Source organism: Orussus abietinus, unplaced genomic scaffold (assembly GCF_000612105.2).
Source record: "Orussus abietinus isolate OABI.00-Male unplaced genomic scaffold, Oabi_2.0 scaffold850, whole genome shotgun sequence".
NCBI classification, from domain to species: Eukaryota; Metazoa; Arthropoda; class Insecta; order Hymenoptera; family Orussidae; genus Orussus; species Orussus abietinus.
Window position 1 is genome coordinate 8,409 of NW_019394996.1, and position 16,095 is coordinate 24,503.

At 39.6% G+C, this 16,095-nt stretch overlaps 2 protein-coding genes across 2 annotated transcripts; one reads left to right on the plus strand and one right to left on the minus strand.

The window, feature by feature from the left end:
• The first annotated feature begins 10,351 nt into the window (after window positions 1–10,351).
• On the plus strand, window positions 10,352–14,726 carry LOC105697203. Its single transcript, XM_012420307.2, has 2 exons — window positions 10,352–10,556; window positions 12,903–14,726. The coding sequence occupies exon 2, from the start codon at window positions 12,906–12,908 to the stop codon at window positions 13,335–13,337; it is 432 nt and encodes a 143-aa protein (XP_012275730.1). The 5' UTR covers window positions 10,352–10,556; window positions 12,903–12,905; the 3' UTR covers window positions 13,338–14,726.
• Window positions 14,727–14,777: 51 nt separating this feature from the next.
• On the minus strand, window positions 14,778–15,922 carry LOC105697202 (transmembrane protein 222). The gene is made up of 4 exons (XM_012420306.2): window positions 15,621–15,922; window positions 15,214–15,424; window positions 14,983–15,113; window positions 14,778–14,915 (listed from the first exon to the last, which is right to left on the minus strand). The coding sequence occupies exons 1-4, from the start codon at window positions 15,761–15,763 to the stop codon at window positions 14,837–14,839; spliced, it is 564 nt and encodes a 187-aa protein (XP_012275729.1). The 5' UTR covers window positions 15,764–15,922; the 3' UTR covers window positions 14,778–14,836.
• Between the last annotated feature and the right edge of the window lie 173 nt (window positions 15,923–16,095).

Genomic DNA, 16,095 nt, shown 5'->3' on the forward strand with positions numbered 1-16,095 from the left:
AGAAAAATGACAAGGAACAAAAGTTATTTTTACATCGTAAAATCCGGAAACCCAAAAAAAATTGGAGGTTTCGATTAAAGAAAAATAACCAGGATCTTACTGGGCCTAAAGCGAACTCAAGGCCCAAAATATGATCAGCCAGTATGATGACCCTCTCTGATTACTAAGGTATCTTAGGGTAATAAAGCCCACCATAATTCAGAAGGCTTGTAAAAATTAACATATAAAATATCTTGGCAAGGGAAAATGAGCAGAGCGTACATGAACATTGTTTATTTCAGTTACAAACTATAAAAATAAAATATAATTCTAAACAAATACATAATTGAACAAATTTAAGGATGGTGCTACTGACAAGGGAACATTCCCAAGTGTCCGCCTCTGATCTTATTGAGTTTCATATATGTTGAAGAACACAAAAATCTAAGAGACACGTGTTTTTCATATCTGCAATGGTCCACAATTAAGAGGTGAAACAACCCCCCAAAGTTTAGCGAAAGATCGGTTTTTTAAATATTTTTCGTAGGAGCAGTGGAGGGATTTCGACGAAACATTGCGTAAACGTATTCTGTATAAGGACGGTGACAACACAATATTGTTCAGCAATGTTGCACCCCCTCAAGGGGGTGAACTACCCTTCAGGTGACATTTTTTTGTAACATCCATTAAACAAGCACTCCTACTTAAGTTCCACTTATGCGATGTGATAGCTCACAAAAAATTAAGAAGACGTGTTTTTTGCTTTTTGCCAATAAACATTTACACATCGGTTGTAAACAATGAATGTAGGTGGTATTAGGGTATATCTCGACTACCTTTATTAGGTTACATCGTGACCAATTCATCATACATAATTCGTGTCAACGTGGTAATTCTTCAAAATGTCATTGATTTTCGTAAAATGCAATTATTTATAAACAAATGAAAAAATAGTTTCAGAGGCTAAAATTGTTTCGCAACGGAATCGACGATGCAGTTGTTACGTGGACACTACTTACGAAATAATCGCGACCCGGTAAATCGGAAGGTAGCCATGGAATTCCATAAATTAGCACGCGATTTTGCCATACGCTTGCGAAATGAGGTCCCACTCGACCTGACTAAGATCGCGCCACCGACCCAAGTAGACCAGGTCGCGATCAACCGGGCCCGAATGCATCGTGATGACGCTGCAACATGTCCTCCACCCCTGCAAACGCCGCCCTCGTCAAAACCATGGAACCCCCACCAATTGGAGCGCCGTCCCAAATTCACCGATAAAAACCAACAATCGACCAGTAGGAAGGGTCAATCGCAGTCAGCCAGAAGAAAGGTGAGACTCATACCGAGTCCCACGAAAATCACCATCGTCATCGACCTCGAAGCTTGGAGTCTTTGATTCTCGACTCTCAGTTCCTAGCAAGTCTGAGACAGAAATCATCGAACTCGAAGGACCACCTGCACTTCGAGCTACAGTTGTGCTGCTCGGTACTCCGGCGATCCAGGAGCATCAATCCAGGAAGGGACGGTGGCACTAGTACATCCGTTGGACGGGAGGCTCCGAGGAGACCTCCAACCCTAGGGCACGTCACGGGCGGAACGCGTTCACGCGCAGTCATCCGGTTGGTCGATCTAAGGAGGACGTCACCGAACTTGGCCGCTGATCTAAGCCAGGTACAGGCCCTTTCGCAAGCTCGGGTCACCTTCATCTTTAATCCTAACCTCATCTTTCATCGCAACTAAAACCACCCGAATTCCATGCCTAGCTCCGGTTAACCGGATAGATTAAGTCTTTTATATCTCCAAACATTTCAATATCCTGTTTCGCGCTAGAGTCACGCGAACCTCGCAAATTCAGAATGCCAGAAGTGTCATGTTAGCAGATTAAGGCGTCCAGTGACCTACTGCCACTGACCGCCTTATCGCGTCATCCGAAACTCCGCAACGCGGAACGAAATCGAATCGTACGAATTAAATGCGAGCACCTTCGAGGACCCTCACGACTTGTATAAACCCCATCTGACTGAAGGACAAAAATATACATCCTCACCAATTTACTGATAACCTCCATTTATTGGGCCCTCCTCAGCTCTACATTCCTACAAATCCCACCAGAGGATTTGGTCTAGCCGCTCGGACCATCTCCTCACAAAAATATCTAATCATTACGTGGACGTTCGAGGTAAGACCTTATTAGGCAAAGCCCGAATTTTCCCCTCGGCCTCGCACCCCCTCGGCCGCCACGTAACACAGTCATCACCTGTTTCCAACTAGTAATACAATCTCTGTGGTGAAACGATAAAGTTGGATTTTCACTGTTTTTACGAAAAAATAGTCAGCAATATTCGATACCTAAGGTACGGGAATAGTACGTTGAATCAAATCAAATTTGGAATCGTCTACGCCGACGTGCGTTCTTATAAAGCCTGCACTGGATTCGATGCTGATCAGTTCTGATCAGGACTTTGTCCTTGTGAAATTATTTTGTCGACGTGCTACGATATATTTGTGCGTAATGATTATAAATCCTATAAACGTGATCAACCTTTTGTTAGCTACATTTCAAACTATGTACTTAATGGAGACGGAAGTTAATCGACAAGAAATACTGTTAAAAGAATCTATTCAAACGATTCTTTTGGATAGCATATTCCAATTTAATTTGTTTGAGATTACTGAAGATTCAACATTGGATTTTCAAGAACCTTTTCAAGCACGGTAGGTTGAGTATGTTGAAGATGAAGAAGAGTGAACTGACGAAACGGTGCCACAATTGTCTTTATCGGTTTGCCAAGACACAGCGGTTAACTTCGACTATAAAAAGAGAGCAGTAGAATTCTGGAGAAGTGGAAAGTCCGGCAATTTAAAATTTGCCACCATCCAACAACGATTTAGGAAACTTTCTGATGCTCGTGAATTAAGAAGGTGGGCCAACCAAGTGGATAATAGAGGATGTCGAAAAGAAAAATTACTGTATGTCTCTACATTCACGCTGAACAAGTTACGAAACGCTATTGACGTTGGTTTTGTAGTACATGACGCAGATATCCAAAAATGGGCTCTAGAAGCATGGAGAGAACAGACAACGACGTAAGTTTTAAAGCATCCTCAAAATGGTTATATGATTTTAAAAAAGCTCATCGTAGTGTCACGAAAAATAACAAAATTTATTACAAGGAAGACATTAGAAGACGGCGCCAATTTACAAAAAGTAACTAGTGAATTTCTAGACACTGTAAGACCACTGATAGCGCAGTACGGGGCCGAAAATGTGTATAATTCCGACTAAAGTGGATTTCAGCTAGAAATTCATTCGGGACGGACATTATCATATGGAGGAAAGAAAAAAAGAGTGTAATGCGTTACCCAATCAATTTCGTCGACAACACATAGCTACACAATCGAACCAATAATTTCGTGTGATGGACGTTTACTATCACCGCTGTTGGTAGTGTTGAAAGAAGCAAGTGGCCAATTCGTACAGGTCGTGGAAAAAACATTGTTTCGTCCACAAAATATTTTTCCTTTGGCTATGAAGTCTGGTAAGCTAACTCCAGGTAAAGACGACTTGAATTTATTCCTTAAATTTATTAACTTGTATACTAATAATGATTAATGTGATTGAAAAAATTGTAGAGCATTTTAAAACGTGGTTGAAGAATGTCCTCTACCCTAACATTGGTCAACAAAGCGTTCTTCTGCTTCACTCCTGGAGCGGACACTGCAGCGATACAATTGAAAAAACGAAACCTGCCGACAATAACATTGTGGCAATGATGATACCAAAGGGAACTACTAGTCGAATCCAACCTTTAGATGTCTATGGTTTTCGAGTATGGAAACATTTTGTGAGGCGTTTTTCTGATATTGTCCTTCTACATAATTTTGACGTTAACCTTCATTTACGGAATAATATCATAGAATTGCAATCACTCGTGCATAATCAGTTGTCTTCTCCTAGATATAAAAGCCCGTTTCAATGTGCATGGTATAAAAGTGGTTATGTCGATGAAAGATTAGAAAACTTCCTGAACCCGGTTAATTTTGCCTGTGAAAGCTGTTCAGTTATGAAATGTAATGTTTGTGGTGCAGCAGCAATGATACGGTGTTCTTGGTGCAAAAAGCATTTTGTATAAAGTACTTTTTCCATGAATACCACTACTGTACTGAATATGATCAGTAATATTAAATAATCTCCTGTTTTATAGAAAGATGTAAAAAATATTCTCTTATAACTTCCTGTTGATAAATTTCAGAATTAATATTTATACGCCCACTCTTCTTGAATGTATTATTCTCGTACCTAAGGTATCGAATATCGCAGACTCTATTTTTTCGTAAACAGTGAAAATCCAATTTTATCGTTTCACCACGGAGATTGTATTACTAGTTGAAAACGGGTGATGACTGCATCGTCGAATCCGTTGCTAAACAATTTTAGCCTCTGAAACTATTTTTTTTCATTTATTTATAAATAATTGCATGTTATGAAAATCAATGACATTTTGAAGAATTACCACGTTGACACGACTTATGTATGATGAATTGGTCACGATGTAACCCAATGAAGGTAGTCGAGATATACCCTAATATCACCTACATTCATTGTTTACAACCGATGTGTAAATGTTTATTGGCAAAAAGCAAAAAACACGTCTTCTTGAGTTTTTGCGCGCAATCACATCGCATAAGTGGAACTTAAGTAGGAATGCTTGTTTAATGGATGTTACAAAAAAATGTCACCTGAAGGGTAGTTCACCCGCTTGAGGGGGTGCAACATTGCTGAACAATATTGTCTTGCCACCGTCCTTATACAGAATACATTTATGCAATGTTTCGTCGAAATCCCTCCACTTCACCTACGAAAAATATTTAAAAAACCGATTTTTCGCTAAACTTTGGGGGGTTGTTTCACCCCTTAATTGTGGACCATTACAGATACAAAAAAACACGTGTCTCTTAGATTTTTGTGTTCTTCAACATATATGAAACTCAATAAGATCGGAGGCGGACACTTGGGAACGTTCCCTTGTGAGTTTTGTTACCTCGCACATTGTATATTGTTGCCTCGAAGACGATGAGATGCGGAGTGTTGGGCATGTGTCAGTGTTCACGTACGGAACCTACACGGAGAAAAAAATCTATTAAACCGTTAAACTGTCAAATCTGTTAAACAGAAAAATCTGTAAAATGTACCGATTTTATCGGTTGGAATAGGGACAGCAGATTATTTCTGTTAGCGTTACAATCAAGTTTGTGCTGCTCGATTCCGTACAGATTACAGATAACTGTCTGTAAAGAGTACAGGAAAATATTCGTAAGTGTAACGGATAAAAATTTGTAAGTATTACAGATAAGTAACTGTAGAGAATGCAACTTCATACATGTAAAAATAACAATATCTGTGAAGATGACAGGAAATTTTTGTAAAGGTTGCAGATAACATTCTGTTATAGTTACAGATATACATTTGTACAGTTTCACGATATTAAAATGTTAATATTAACCCTTTGCACTCCGCGCCATCCCATTTAACCTTAAAATGTCCCCTCAGAGGGAACATCGGAGTGCAAAGGGTTAAAATCTCCCCAAATTCCTAAATAGTTCTTTTAATGGTATATTGTCCCATATGTCAAAACATAAATCTAAATCTCCTTTACAATTGCATCGTCCTCGATCGATCCAATACCGTAGCGTTAATTTAGAATTAGATTCAGATTAATGAACAAATCATTTCTACTACGCTAACAGTGCGAGCGTACCTACGCTCAAACCGCGCCACCCTTCACGCCGTCATACCTGCTCCGCCAAGGGTAGAGGACCGCCATAGAACCCCCCGTGGTCAAGACGCTCGTCTCCCTTTTTTCGATGTTTTAGAGGTCTATTGTTTAAAGGCGCCCATCTGTCGTTCTCGACTCACATGGAAACCATCAAGTCGCAGACTTTTCCAAACTTTCCGAGAAGGACAATTTATTTCTTCAGCGCTTAAGCCTCGTTTTTTTAATTTCTGTACGTACTTGATGAGTGGCAATTTGTCACCATATTTCTTTGGTCCTTTTCCGAGTTCCTTCTCAGAAGTACTTCTCTAGGAGTCCATCTTGCAGTCCCCACCTACACCTCCTTGACTGCAATGACTTCCCAACCAACCAATCGGCTGCATTACAAAATGCAGCCCGTTTTTTTCTCTCAGCCTACGTAGAATCTTCAGCCTACAGATCCTACCGAAACTCCGCCATTTAAAAACTTTCTCCGAGGTCTCGATACCCTGAGATTTTCATCGTCAAGACAGAATTTGTTCATCCTCCAAGAAAAGCACTTTCTCCGGCACAGACGCGACTAGCCATTAGTTCAAACGCGGAACTCTTTCGCTCGGGTCGTAACATACGAACATTGTCACACAGTTCAGTGTTCCGTATACGTAAAATAAACACACATTATTACACGAAAATACTCGCGTGAGTTTCCGTTAAAGTTACTGCGAGATCCGTCGCACTGTAGTGCACGGAACAATCAAGAATGAATCATATTCAATTATGATTCATATTCAACCTATATATAGGTATCCAGGATGAAAAAACGGAAATCAAGAACTTCTTTATAACCATCGAGAAAATTGAATATGATTCATTCTTGATTGTAAAGGAGCTTTAGATTTCTATTTTGTCATACGGTTGAATATCCCACTAAAAGAGCTATTTAGGAATTTGGAGAGTTTCTAATATTAACATTTTAATATCGTGACACTATAACGAGGATCGGGTGAAGGGGATAAGGGACGAGAAAGAGAGCACTCGATGAGATAAATGCGGATCGTATTTTCTTTAACCTACGCTAAAACCTTAACCTGTACTCTTAATTACTACTTACGCCTAGTCGCTTAACTACGCGAGCGCGGGTGGACCACAATGGAGGATCGGCCGGCGCCTTGTAGCGGTGGCTCGGCGGCGGCGCGGCGTCCCTGGACAGGCCGGATCGGCAGCAGCGGTGGGCCCTCACAGTCGAGTCGTTCGGTCGGTCGGCTGGGGTTGGCGGTATGTCGGTGCTGGCCGGGTTCGGGTTTCGAGGAGTCTGGAGGCACAACGGAGAGCTCTTCTTCGATCTCAGGTTCCGCACGTGGTCGAGAGGGAAGTCCCCTAGCGGGCTCCGTCCCGCTGCGCCTTTGGCCGTCTTTGGACCGGTTCGGCGGCGCTCGGGCGCGTCGGCGCGGTGCTCGTGGCCGCGCGGCCAGCGCGGCGGCTCAGGGGCCTGAGGGCGCCACTGGCCTCGCGGCGCGTTCTTTGAACGGCGTGACGGCTTGGCCGTCACAACACCTTACAGACGTGTATCTGTAACTATTACAGAATTTTATGTACAACCTTTACAAAAATTTCCTGTTATCTTCACATGGCCTCCAAAAGGCAACGACGTGGGGGGGGGGGGGGAGCCATCCGTAAACCTCCTCGTGGTGGGGCTGGATGCGGATCCCTATGGATCCGTAACGAAACGGCAAATGGCTACTGGGGAACCATGAGAGATGCTCGCTCTGCGGAGTTTGATCGCACTCTTGTTCCCCCTAGAGTTACCGGCGAAAGGTGGCCCTCATCATGGGAATACTTCTCGACCGGACGGCTGGAGGTGCTCCGGGTAACCCGTCCCGTGTCCTCGGTTTATCCGGGTGCGGGTTGGGGGCCGGCCCTACCGGCCGTAATAAGAAGGCCGGCGACGCTAGTACGGGCCGATAGGTGGGATAACCGATTCTATATTTGCCGGGTCAACTCGGCCGATGGATCGGGTTCCCACCCGACCTAGCCTGGAAAGCTCGTCAAACCACGCTGGAGCATTATGTCTCAGCTGGCGCCTTGCACGAATGCTCGCACCACGCGGGTGCAGGGGAGGGACCTCCTCGAGGTTCCCCGCGGGCAACGGGTGGGGTCAAGCGGCCTCCTTCGGGGAGTGCGTCGCGGAGGCCCTGTCCCGGCAAGCGCCTCCCCAGGGTTTGTCGATCGGTCCGGAGCATTCGGGTTTTTCCCGGCCTGTCTTGGGCCTTCGGGCCCCTTTGGCGGTGGGTTCGCCGGGTGGGGATCGGAAAGTAACCCCCCAGCAATGGGGGGACCGCTAAGTGGCCCAGAGCTACAGGCGCGGTGGGGCTTGCCCTATACCATACGAATGTTATCTTCACATATATTGTTCTGTTATGTGTACATGTGTTATGTATACATGTAAAAACATGTATCAAGTTGTATTTTTACAGTTACTTATCCGTAATACTTTCGGATATTTATCCGTAACACTTACAAATATTTTGCTGTAATCTCTATAAATAGTTATCTGTAATCTTTATGGAATCGAGTAATAGAAACTTAACTCTAACGCTAACAAAAATAATTTGCTGTCCCTATTCCAACATAATATTGTATCGGCCTTGCGGCCGACCGCACCTGGAGGGTGTACCTCCCTATCGGCCCCCCCATTGCTGGGGGGTTACACCTCCTACCCCACCCGGCAACCCCAACGCCAAAGGGGCCCGAAGGCCCAAGACAGGCCGGGAAAAACCCGAATGCTCCGGACCGATCGACAAACCCTGGGGAGGCGCTTGCCGGGACAGGGCCTCCGCGACGCACTCCCCGAAGGGAGGCCGCTTGACCCCACCCGTTGCCCGCGGGGAACCTCGAGGAGGTCCCTCCCCTGCACCCGCGTGGTGCGAACATTCGTGCAAGGCGCCAGCTGAGACGTAATGCTCCAGCGTGGTTTGACGAGCTTTCCAGGCTAGGTCGGGTGGGAACCCGATCCATCGGCCGAGTTGACCCGGCAAATATAGGATCGATTATCCCACCTATCGGCCCGTACTAGCTCGCCGGCCTTCTTATTACGGCCGGTAGGGCCGGCCCCCAACCCGCACCCGGTTAAACCGAGGACACGGGACGGGTTACCCGGAGCACCTCCAGCCGTCCGGTCGAGAAGTATTCCCATGATGAGGGCCACCTTTCGCCGGTAACTCTAGGGGGAACAAGAGTGCGATCAAACTCCGCAGAGCGAGCATCTCTCATGGTTCCCCAGTAGCCATTTGCCGTTTCGTTACGGATCCATAGGGATCCGCATCCAGCCCACCACGAGGAGGTTTACGGATGGCTCTTGGTCGCGTGGGAGCTGCCCCTCCCCCACGTCGTTGCCTTTCGGAGGCCTCCCTATTCCAACAGATAAAATCGATACAATTTAAAGATTTTTTCTATAAGTTTGACAGATTTTTTCTCTCCGTGTAGAAATATTCGCGCGTCCCAACCAGCCAAGCGCCAACGCTACGAGTCGAGGTGCGAGCATGCATCTGTTCGACCCTCACACTCATAGCAAGCATGCGTGAGGGTCTAATGGTGCGAAAAGTCCTCTCGAGGCTTATCTAGCCGTGGATCTAAGCCGAGCCATGTCGCGTATGATTTTTACTCTCCCTTACATAACAATAAATAGATATTCCTTTTGGTGTTCCATTTGGTTGTATTTGTTGACAATGGAGCAAAATTTATATTACCTATAGTTAAACAAGTTATGAAGTATCAATAAGTAAACATCGTTTATAATTTCAACTTCATATCGAACAACTTCCAATTTCTCACCATTAGGAAGCATTCTTTGCGTAAATTAGTATGTAATTGGAAAAACTGTTGAGTTAAGTGCACGGTCTCAATTTTGACCAATTATGGAATAAATGCTTCCTAATGTTGAGAAATTTGAAGTTTTTCGACATGAAGTTGATATTATAAACGATGTTTATTTATTGATACTTCATAATTTGTTTAACTACCGGTAAAATAAATTTGCTCCATTGTCAACAAATACAACCAAATGGAACGCCAAAAAGAATATCTATTTATTCTTATGTAAGGAAAAGTAAAAATCACACTCGACATGGCTCGGCTTACATCCTAGGTAAGCCTCGGGAGGATTTTTTGCAGGATTCGAGTTTCACGCATACTCGCTATGAGTGTGAGGGTCGAACACGTGCATGCTCACGCCTTGACTCGTAGCTTGGCACTTGACTGGTTGGGACGCGTGAATATTTCTAAGATTGATTGCACTCACATAGATTCGCTGCATGTAGGTTCCGTACGTGACACCGCCATGCTCAACGCTCCGCATCTGCATTCAATTACAGTACTAATCGGTATTTCAGAGTATGATTGGATTTGATGTGTAACGACTTTCTGTCGATAACTGTCAGTGGGTACCTGTTTCTCGGCTCTGCGCCAGCTCAATCAAACCAGACTGGACTCTACGTTTACCGACGTATCGCGCCTTTCGATGCCTCAGCTACTACGAGGGCAGCACCGCGCAATAGTTATGAAGTAGGGGGCCTGGTTATTCTCATCTTCTCTCTGGTTGGCATCACTAGAGTCTGCTAGAGTCTGCGCAGTGAAGACCAGTGAAGACTGGTGCCATAAGGAACAACCAACCAACCATTTCTCATAAAAGTGTTTGTAGTTTTCAGTTAGAAACGCTCATCATTGAATTCCGAGTAATCAGAGAATCAATTGTCTGTGGGATGAATAAGCAGAGAAAGTGAAGCAAACAGACGTTCCTTCCCCCCAAATTTGTGTATATTATAAGTGAGTAACATTTTCTCTGTTTATCTTTTTTACTTTTGACGTGCATAATAATAATTAGTTTATTACGTCCATTCAGAATCATTCACACGTATAGTTCAAAATAAGTGGGACTTAGCTGGTGCAAAGACACCACTTCCATTAATCAGATGAGATTTAGTTGGCGATGGGGAAAGGATATTCCATCACAAATTCAATAATCAACCATTCTACATGACTGTATCAGTGAGACTGCAGGTTGCAACGTTTCTACTCTAAAACCTGACAAAGTATATTCTAATCAGTGTGTGTTGAAAAAATTATTTAGTAATACTATTCAAGTTTCGAGCAAATTCACTTGAATCGTTTAGTTTACAGACTATTCAGTGAAAAAATTCTCTTCAAATAACCTCAAAATGCAACTAATGTACTTTTGATAACTAAATCAAATGGTAATATTTTCAGAACGAAAAATTTTCTTCCGTGGAATTTTTCATTTTCTCACAATTTCATTGAAAATTTCAGTAAAAAAATTATTTGACTAAAGCCAAACTAAGAAAAGTAGAATGAGACTCAAGAGCGTATTTGAAATGAATGTCTATTTGAATTATTACCGATTTCAGTGACTGAACTAAACTTACCCCAATTGTGTGATGGGTACTACTGAATTTTTCTTTTTAAAGCACTTCAATTAATATATGTTTTGTTAGTTTTTTAAGCAACGTTTCTGCAGTGTAACTGTTGTATCAATAGGGATAGTATCATTGTCTATGATATTAATACTATCATTGCATACTGTCATAACATAAATATCATTGACTACACCATTCGTTAAACCAATTTTATTTACAAGTAGGCAATTAGGAAAAAGGTACCAGTCAGCATGTAATAATAGTTAACTATCAAAGACCTAGTAGACCAAGTTTGATCAATATCTATTCAGTGAAAATTTTCGAAGACTGCAATTTGATTTTCATTAATTTCCTTTGGTTTCATTAATTATAACAATGTTGCAATGTTTAATATTGGCATTTGGCACTAAGATCAAGCACAGAGGTTGTTTTTCTTAAGCTTGATATCAATCAACATTTATAATAATTTGAAATTGTTATTCGTCTCACATATCAAGCTATCAATCAAGATCACATTGTTTAGATATTGCACAAGCTATTAATAGTTCTTTTGTTTAAAATATTTAATACTTCTTCTTTAATAATACTTTTTGGATTTGTAGATTTTGCAGGCCCTCTAACTGTTACATTCAGATTTCTGTTTATGGTTGCTGCTTATTGCCTAGTAGCAATCTTTAAATTATGTCTTATATTAAAATCTTTGAATTATTGCAATAGTTCAATTTTTTCAGTACTCTTTGCTGAGTCTTCTCCTAAAAGTATCTTTGATAAGTAAATGTTTGTTTTGTTCTTATATTAATCTGTTTTTGGCCAAATGTGATTTGGTTACCATTTCTGTTGTGTCTTAAATATTATATTGTGATATTGTATTAATTAAATGTTTTCTTTTAAATAATTAGTAGGAATCAGCAGTATGAAAAATGTTATCTTATAAGTGACAGAAGAAATGCAGATTTTTCCAAATTCAGATTTTCAGTTTTACTGACTTCATTCAAGTCTAAAATAAATTATCTGTATTGAAAGTGACAAAACACTTTAATTATAAAATCAGTAAATTTCAAGATTACCTTTATCACATCCAATGCCACAATGATCACCAGTGATGGATACACAATATATGTTTTAATACAATACAATCTACATAATGTGAATGAAGTCTGTCAAAATATATGTGACATTAAATGTATTAAGTGTCAACATAACTTTGGTTAATGTGACATTAACTTAGTTGGGTATGAACGTGGCTCTTATTGTCAATAACGTAATTAAAGGAATATAAAACTAAACTTGTTAATGAAAGTATATTTTATGAAGTTCACTCTAAATAATGAAGAATGTACTATTGGAAGAAAATTGTTGGACTATGTCAAAATGAATAAGACCTATAATAAAATGTCCTGACATATAAGAGTTTTCTGAATGTTTAAATAACTTTAACCGTTACAAAAATTGTTCTCAAATATTGCTTGAAAATTGTTTTTAATATGTTCGATACCAATGTCACATATTCGTGACAGTTTTGACTACTTCACAAAAAGTTTGGGCTATGGTAGGTAGTTTTTTTATCAGACTGCAGTAGCTAATGTGTTAATAAATGATTATTTGTATAACTCATTACAGGCATTAAAGCATAAGTACAAAGTAATGTCGTAATGTTTATTTTGGTAAATGTATTTACAAACAATAGTTTTTTTGTATGATAATAAACTGAATGTATTATCAATTATTTATCTTGTAGAAGATGCCTTGGTTTTTTGGTAGAAGAAAGCAAAAGGATTCTCCTCCAGAGTCTGGTGAGGAGGAACCATCTTCTGAACAAGGTGATGACTTCATTTTCATTGAAAAGAAGGGAAATCCGATGAACTCTAATACTGACAACGATGAATCAAGTGGACGGCTTTATCCAGCATTGGGTGGTGCGGTATCTTATCCACCTCCCTTACCATCAAACTTATTTCAACAACATCAAACTGAAGGAGTTAATTACTTCAGTAATGTTCCTTTTAAACTGTGCAAAGAATTACAAAGTAGCATGAATAATGATGCTGCCATAGATAAATTGCGAGTTAGTGAAATCTCTTCATTTATAGAAAGAATTGGGAATGAGGATTACTCTTATGACTTTTTTCTTGAAAAGAGTGTAATTAATGAGATGAACAGTGTAAGTGAATGAGATATAATTTGACTTGAGTTCATTTTAGATTTTAGAGTTAAATGATATAATTATATTTTAATAACATCTCAAAATAAGCTTTTTGGAAAAACTCGTTAAACAAATGCCACGGTTTTGCCTTAGCCTTGATTAAATTGGCATAATTAGGTTTTTAACTGTTAGTCAAATGTACTTTATGCCTTATAGCAATTGCTTAATGAATGTGATTGCTGTAGTATTTTTAATTAGCAATCAAATAAGTTGTAATTATCAATGAATTGAATTTACCTGTTAAAAGTGTAAAACTTGATGTAGCAATCAACTGTTATTTTAGTTAAGCATTATTTTACGCTATGATCTTATTCTTAAATTAAATCTTTATATTATAGGACTACCTATTGAAAGAACTTAGAAATAATATTGATTTTTGAAGTATTTGAAAATTAAGAATCAACATTATTTATGGACATCCTGGATATATGCTTGCGCGCATAAAGGATTTCATGTGTACTTGATTTTTGTTTCGTATTTTCACAAAACTCAAACATAAAATTAATACATTAGTACTTTGAATGAAGTGAATATCTTTAATTAAAAAGAACCAGTAATATAGTATGATTGTTAAATGCAACTTCTGAAGAGGTGTATCATTGCCATGATTTATTGCCATACTTTTTGAAGAAAAAATGCATAATATAATTAGCTTACAGTTATTACGAAGTATCATGTCACGAATATCAATTATTTTTAAATAGCTTAAACCTAGTAAGTATACACTTACAATGTAGTACTTAACATTTCATCTACCGACGAATTCCGAAGTAAATGACGATTACGGGTATCATAAAAACGATTAATAGATTTCTGGTAGATAAAGTGTTAAGTTCATAGTAAAAAAAATGTGAAAAGTGTAGTTTGATTAGAAATTAAACTAATAGGTTTATAAAACTCTATGAAAAAATTTAATTGAACCGTGATATTGATTGTAACGAATTGTTAGAGTATATAGGACAAGTTGTTTGTATGTGTAGCTATATAAAATTCGTACAAACATAAAGCAATGCTCATTTATGTTGAACTGCTACGTTTAAAATATTAGATATACTTAGAACAAATAACCCACGATTATAAAAAGAATTGAATCCAAATAGGAGCACAATGAATAGCTTGTAATAAAAATCGAATTATTAAAATGTATAAACCTAATGATAAAAGAAATAAAATATGGTCATAATAGCAAAGCTTTATTGAGCACAATCAATGCTATGCTCTGAACCTGTGAGAACAGATTTACATGCACAAGTTAATACTATATCTTCATTTACATTTCTTTGTACATTAAGTTTTAAATAAGAAACAACTGTCAAATATTGTGTAAAACTTTAAACAGAATATAGGCGAAATCAAAAAGATCAGTTTTGTTATTGCATTTGGAGGAGTCTTTGAAAGCCGATTACACACACATTATTTTTCTTGATATTATATTGAGAAAGCATGAAATTACCTATTTTCATTTAAACTTAAATTAAGTTAAATAGTATGAAAAGGCCCATGACAATTACAACAAATGGTAACCAGGTCTTTAGGAACCCAGCTAGCCTGAAAATAAAATGTAAATGTAACATACAGCAAATTAATAACAGTGAAGAATCTAAATTAATCTTACCCAATGTGTTTTCCATGTATCGTCATAGATAATCCCACACTGCACATATTCCAAGTCCTCGAATTGTTATAATTCATTAAGTTCAGTGCCAAAGCCACAAAAGAATGACAGTTATCACAACATAGGTTGTGCTAAAATGAAATCAATTCTGACTTATACACAAATTAAATTATTCCATGGATTACATTCTGAACATTTCATCATGGTTACTCTTGTGAGATTGTTTTTTACCATTCTCGTCTTATAAACTTCAGCAGCCTCACTAATGGCAGCATCCCATGCTTGAGCACTGCCACTAACAGAGGTATGTTTTAACTGCCAATACTTTGTAGGCTGCCCAAAAGCCATATTATCTTCTTGTACTACATATGGTCCTGCAAAGTCTCGGATAATCCCAGAGGACGTTGCTATGCCAATGTGTCCCAAGAGGGGAATCAAATATCTAATCAACAGGAAACGTTTGGTTAGAATAATTAATTGATGTATATTTCGTCAAAATCAGAGTCTATTTAACATTGCTTATACCATAATTCATGTTAGATATTAGGTTATTTCCATTTTAATTAAACACTTTATATATTGTTCCACACTTTAAACATCAGTCGAATTGGTAACAAAAACGATATTTTTCAACTTACGATAGTATAGGAATTGGAGTCCAGACAATACAGAACGGAAATCTCTGCTTTTCTGGATCAATGTTTAGATCCATTGGTGAAGTATTTGACACTTCGGTTGACTGCATCAAAATTTCGCCTTTCATAGTAAAGGAGAGGAACATGCATCACATTTTTCTTCTAGACATTCCCCTCAACATCCGTGTTCATCATTTTTGTTGTTATTATCATTTATTACCAATGAATTCCGACCATTCTGTCGTCTCTTAGAAACCAAACGATTGCTTAAAATGCGTGGCAGAGATGAGTTGGGAGATTACTCACGGGCAGGGTCGCGCGATCGCATCGTGTGCTGCCCTCTGGTTTTGTACGTGAGCTTTCACCGTTTTTTGCGCCCAAGGGCGGCGCAACAAATTTCTGACAGGGACTCACGCACTCGCGATGGCGGTGCCATCTACCAGTCGCCGCTGGCGGCTCACGTACTCGTGATGGTAAT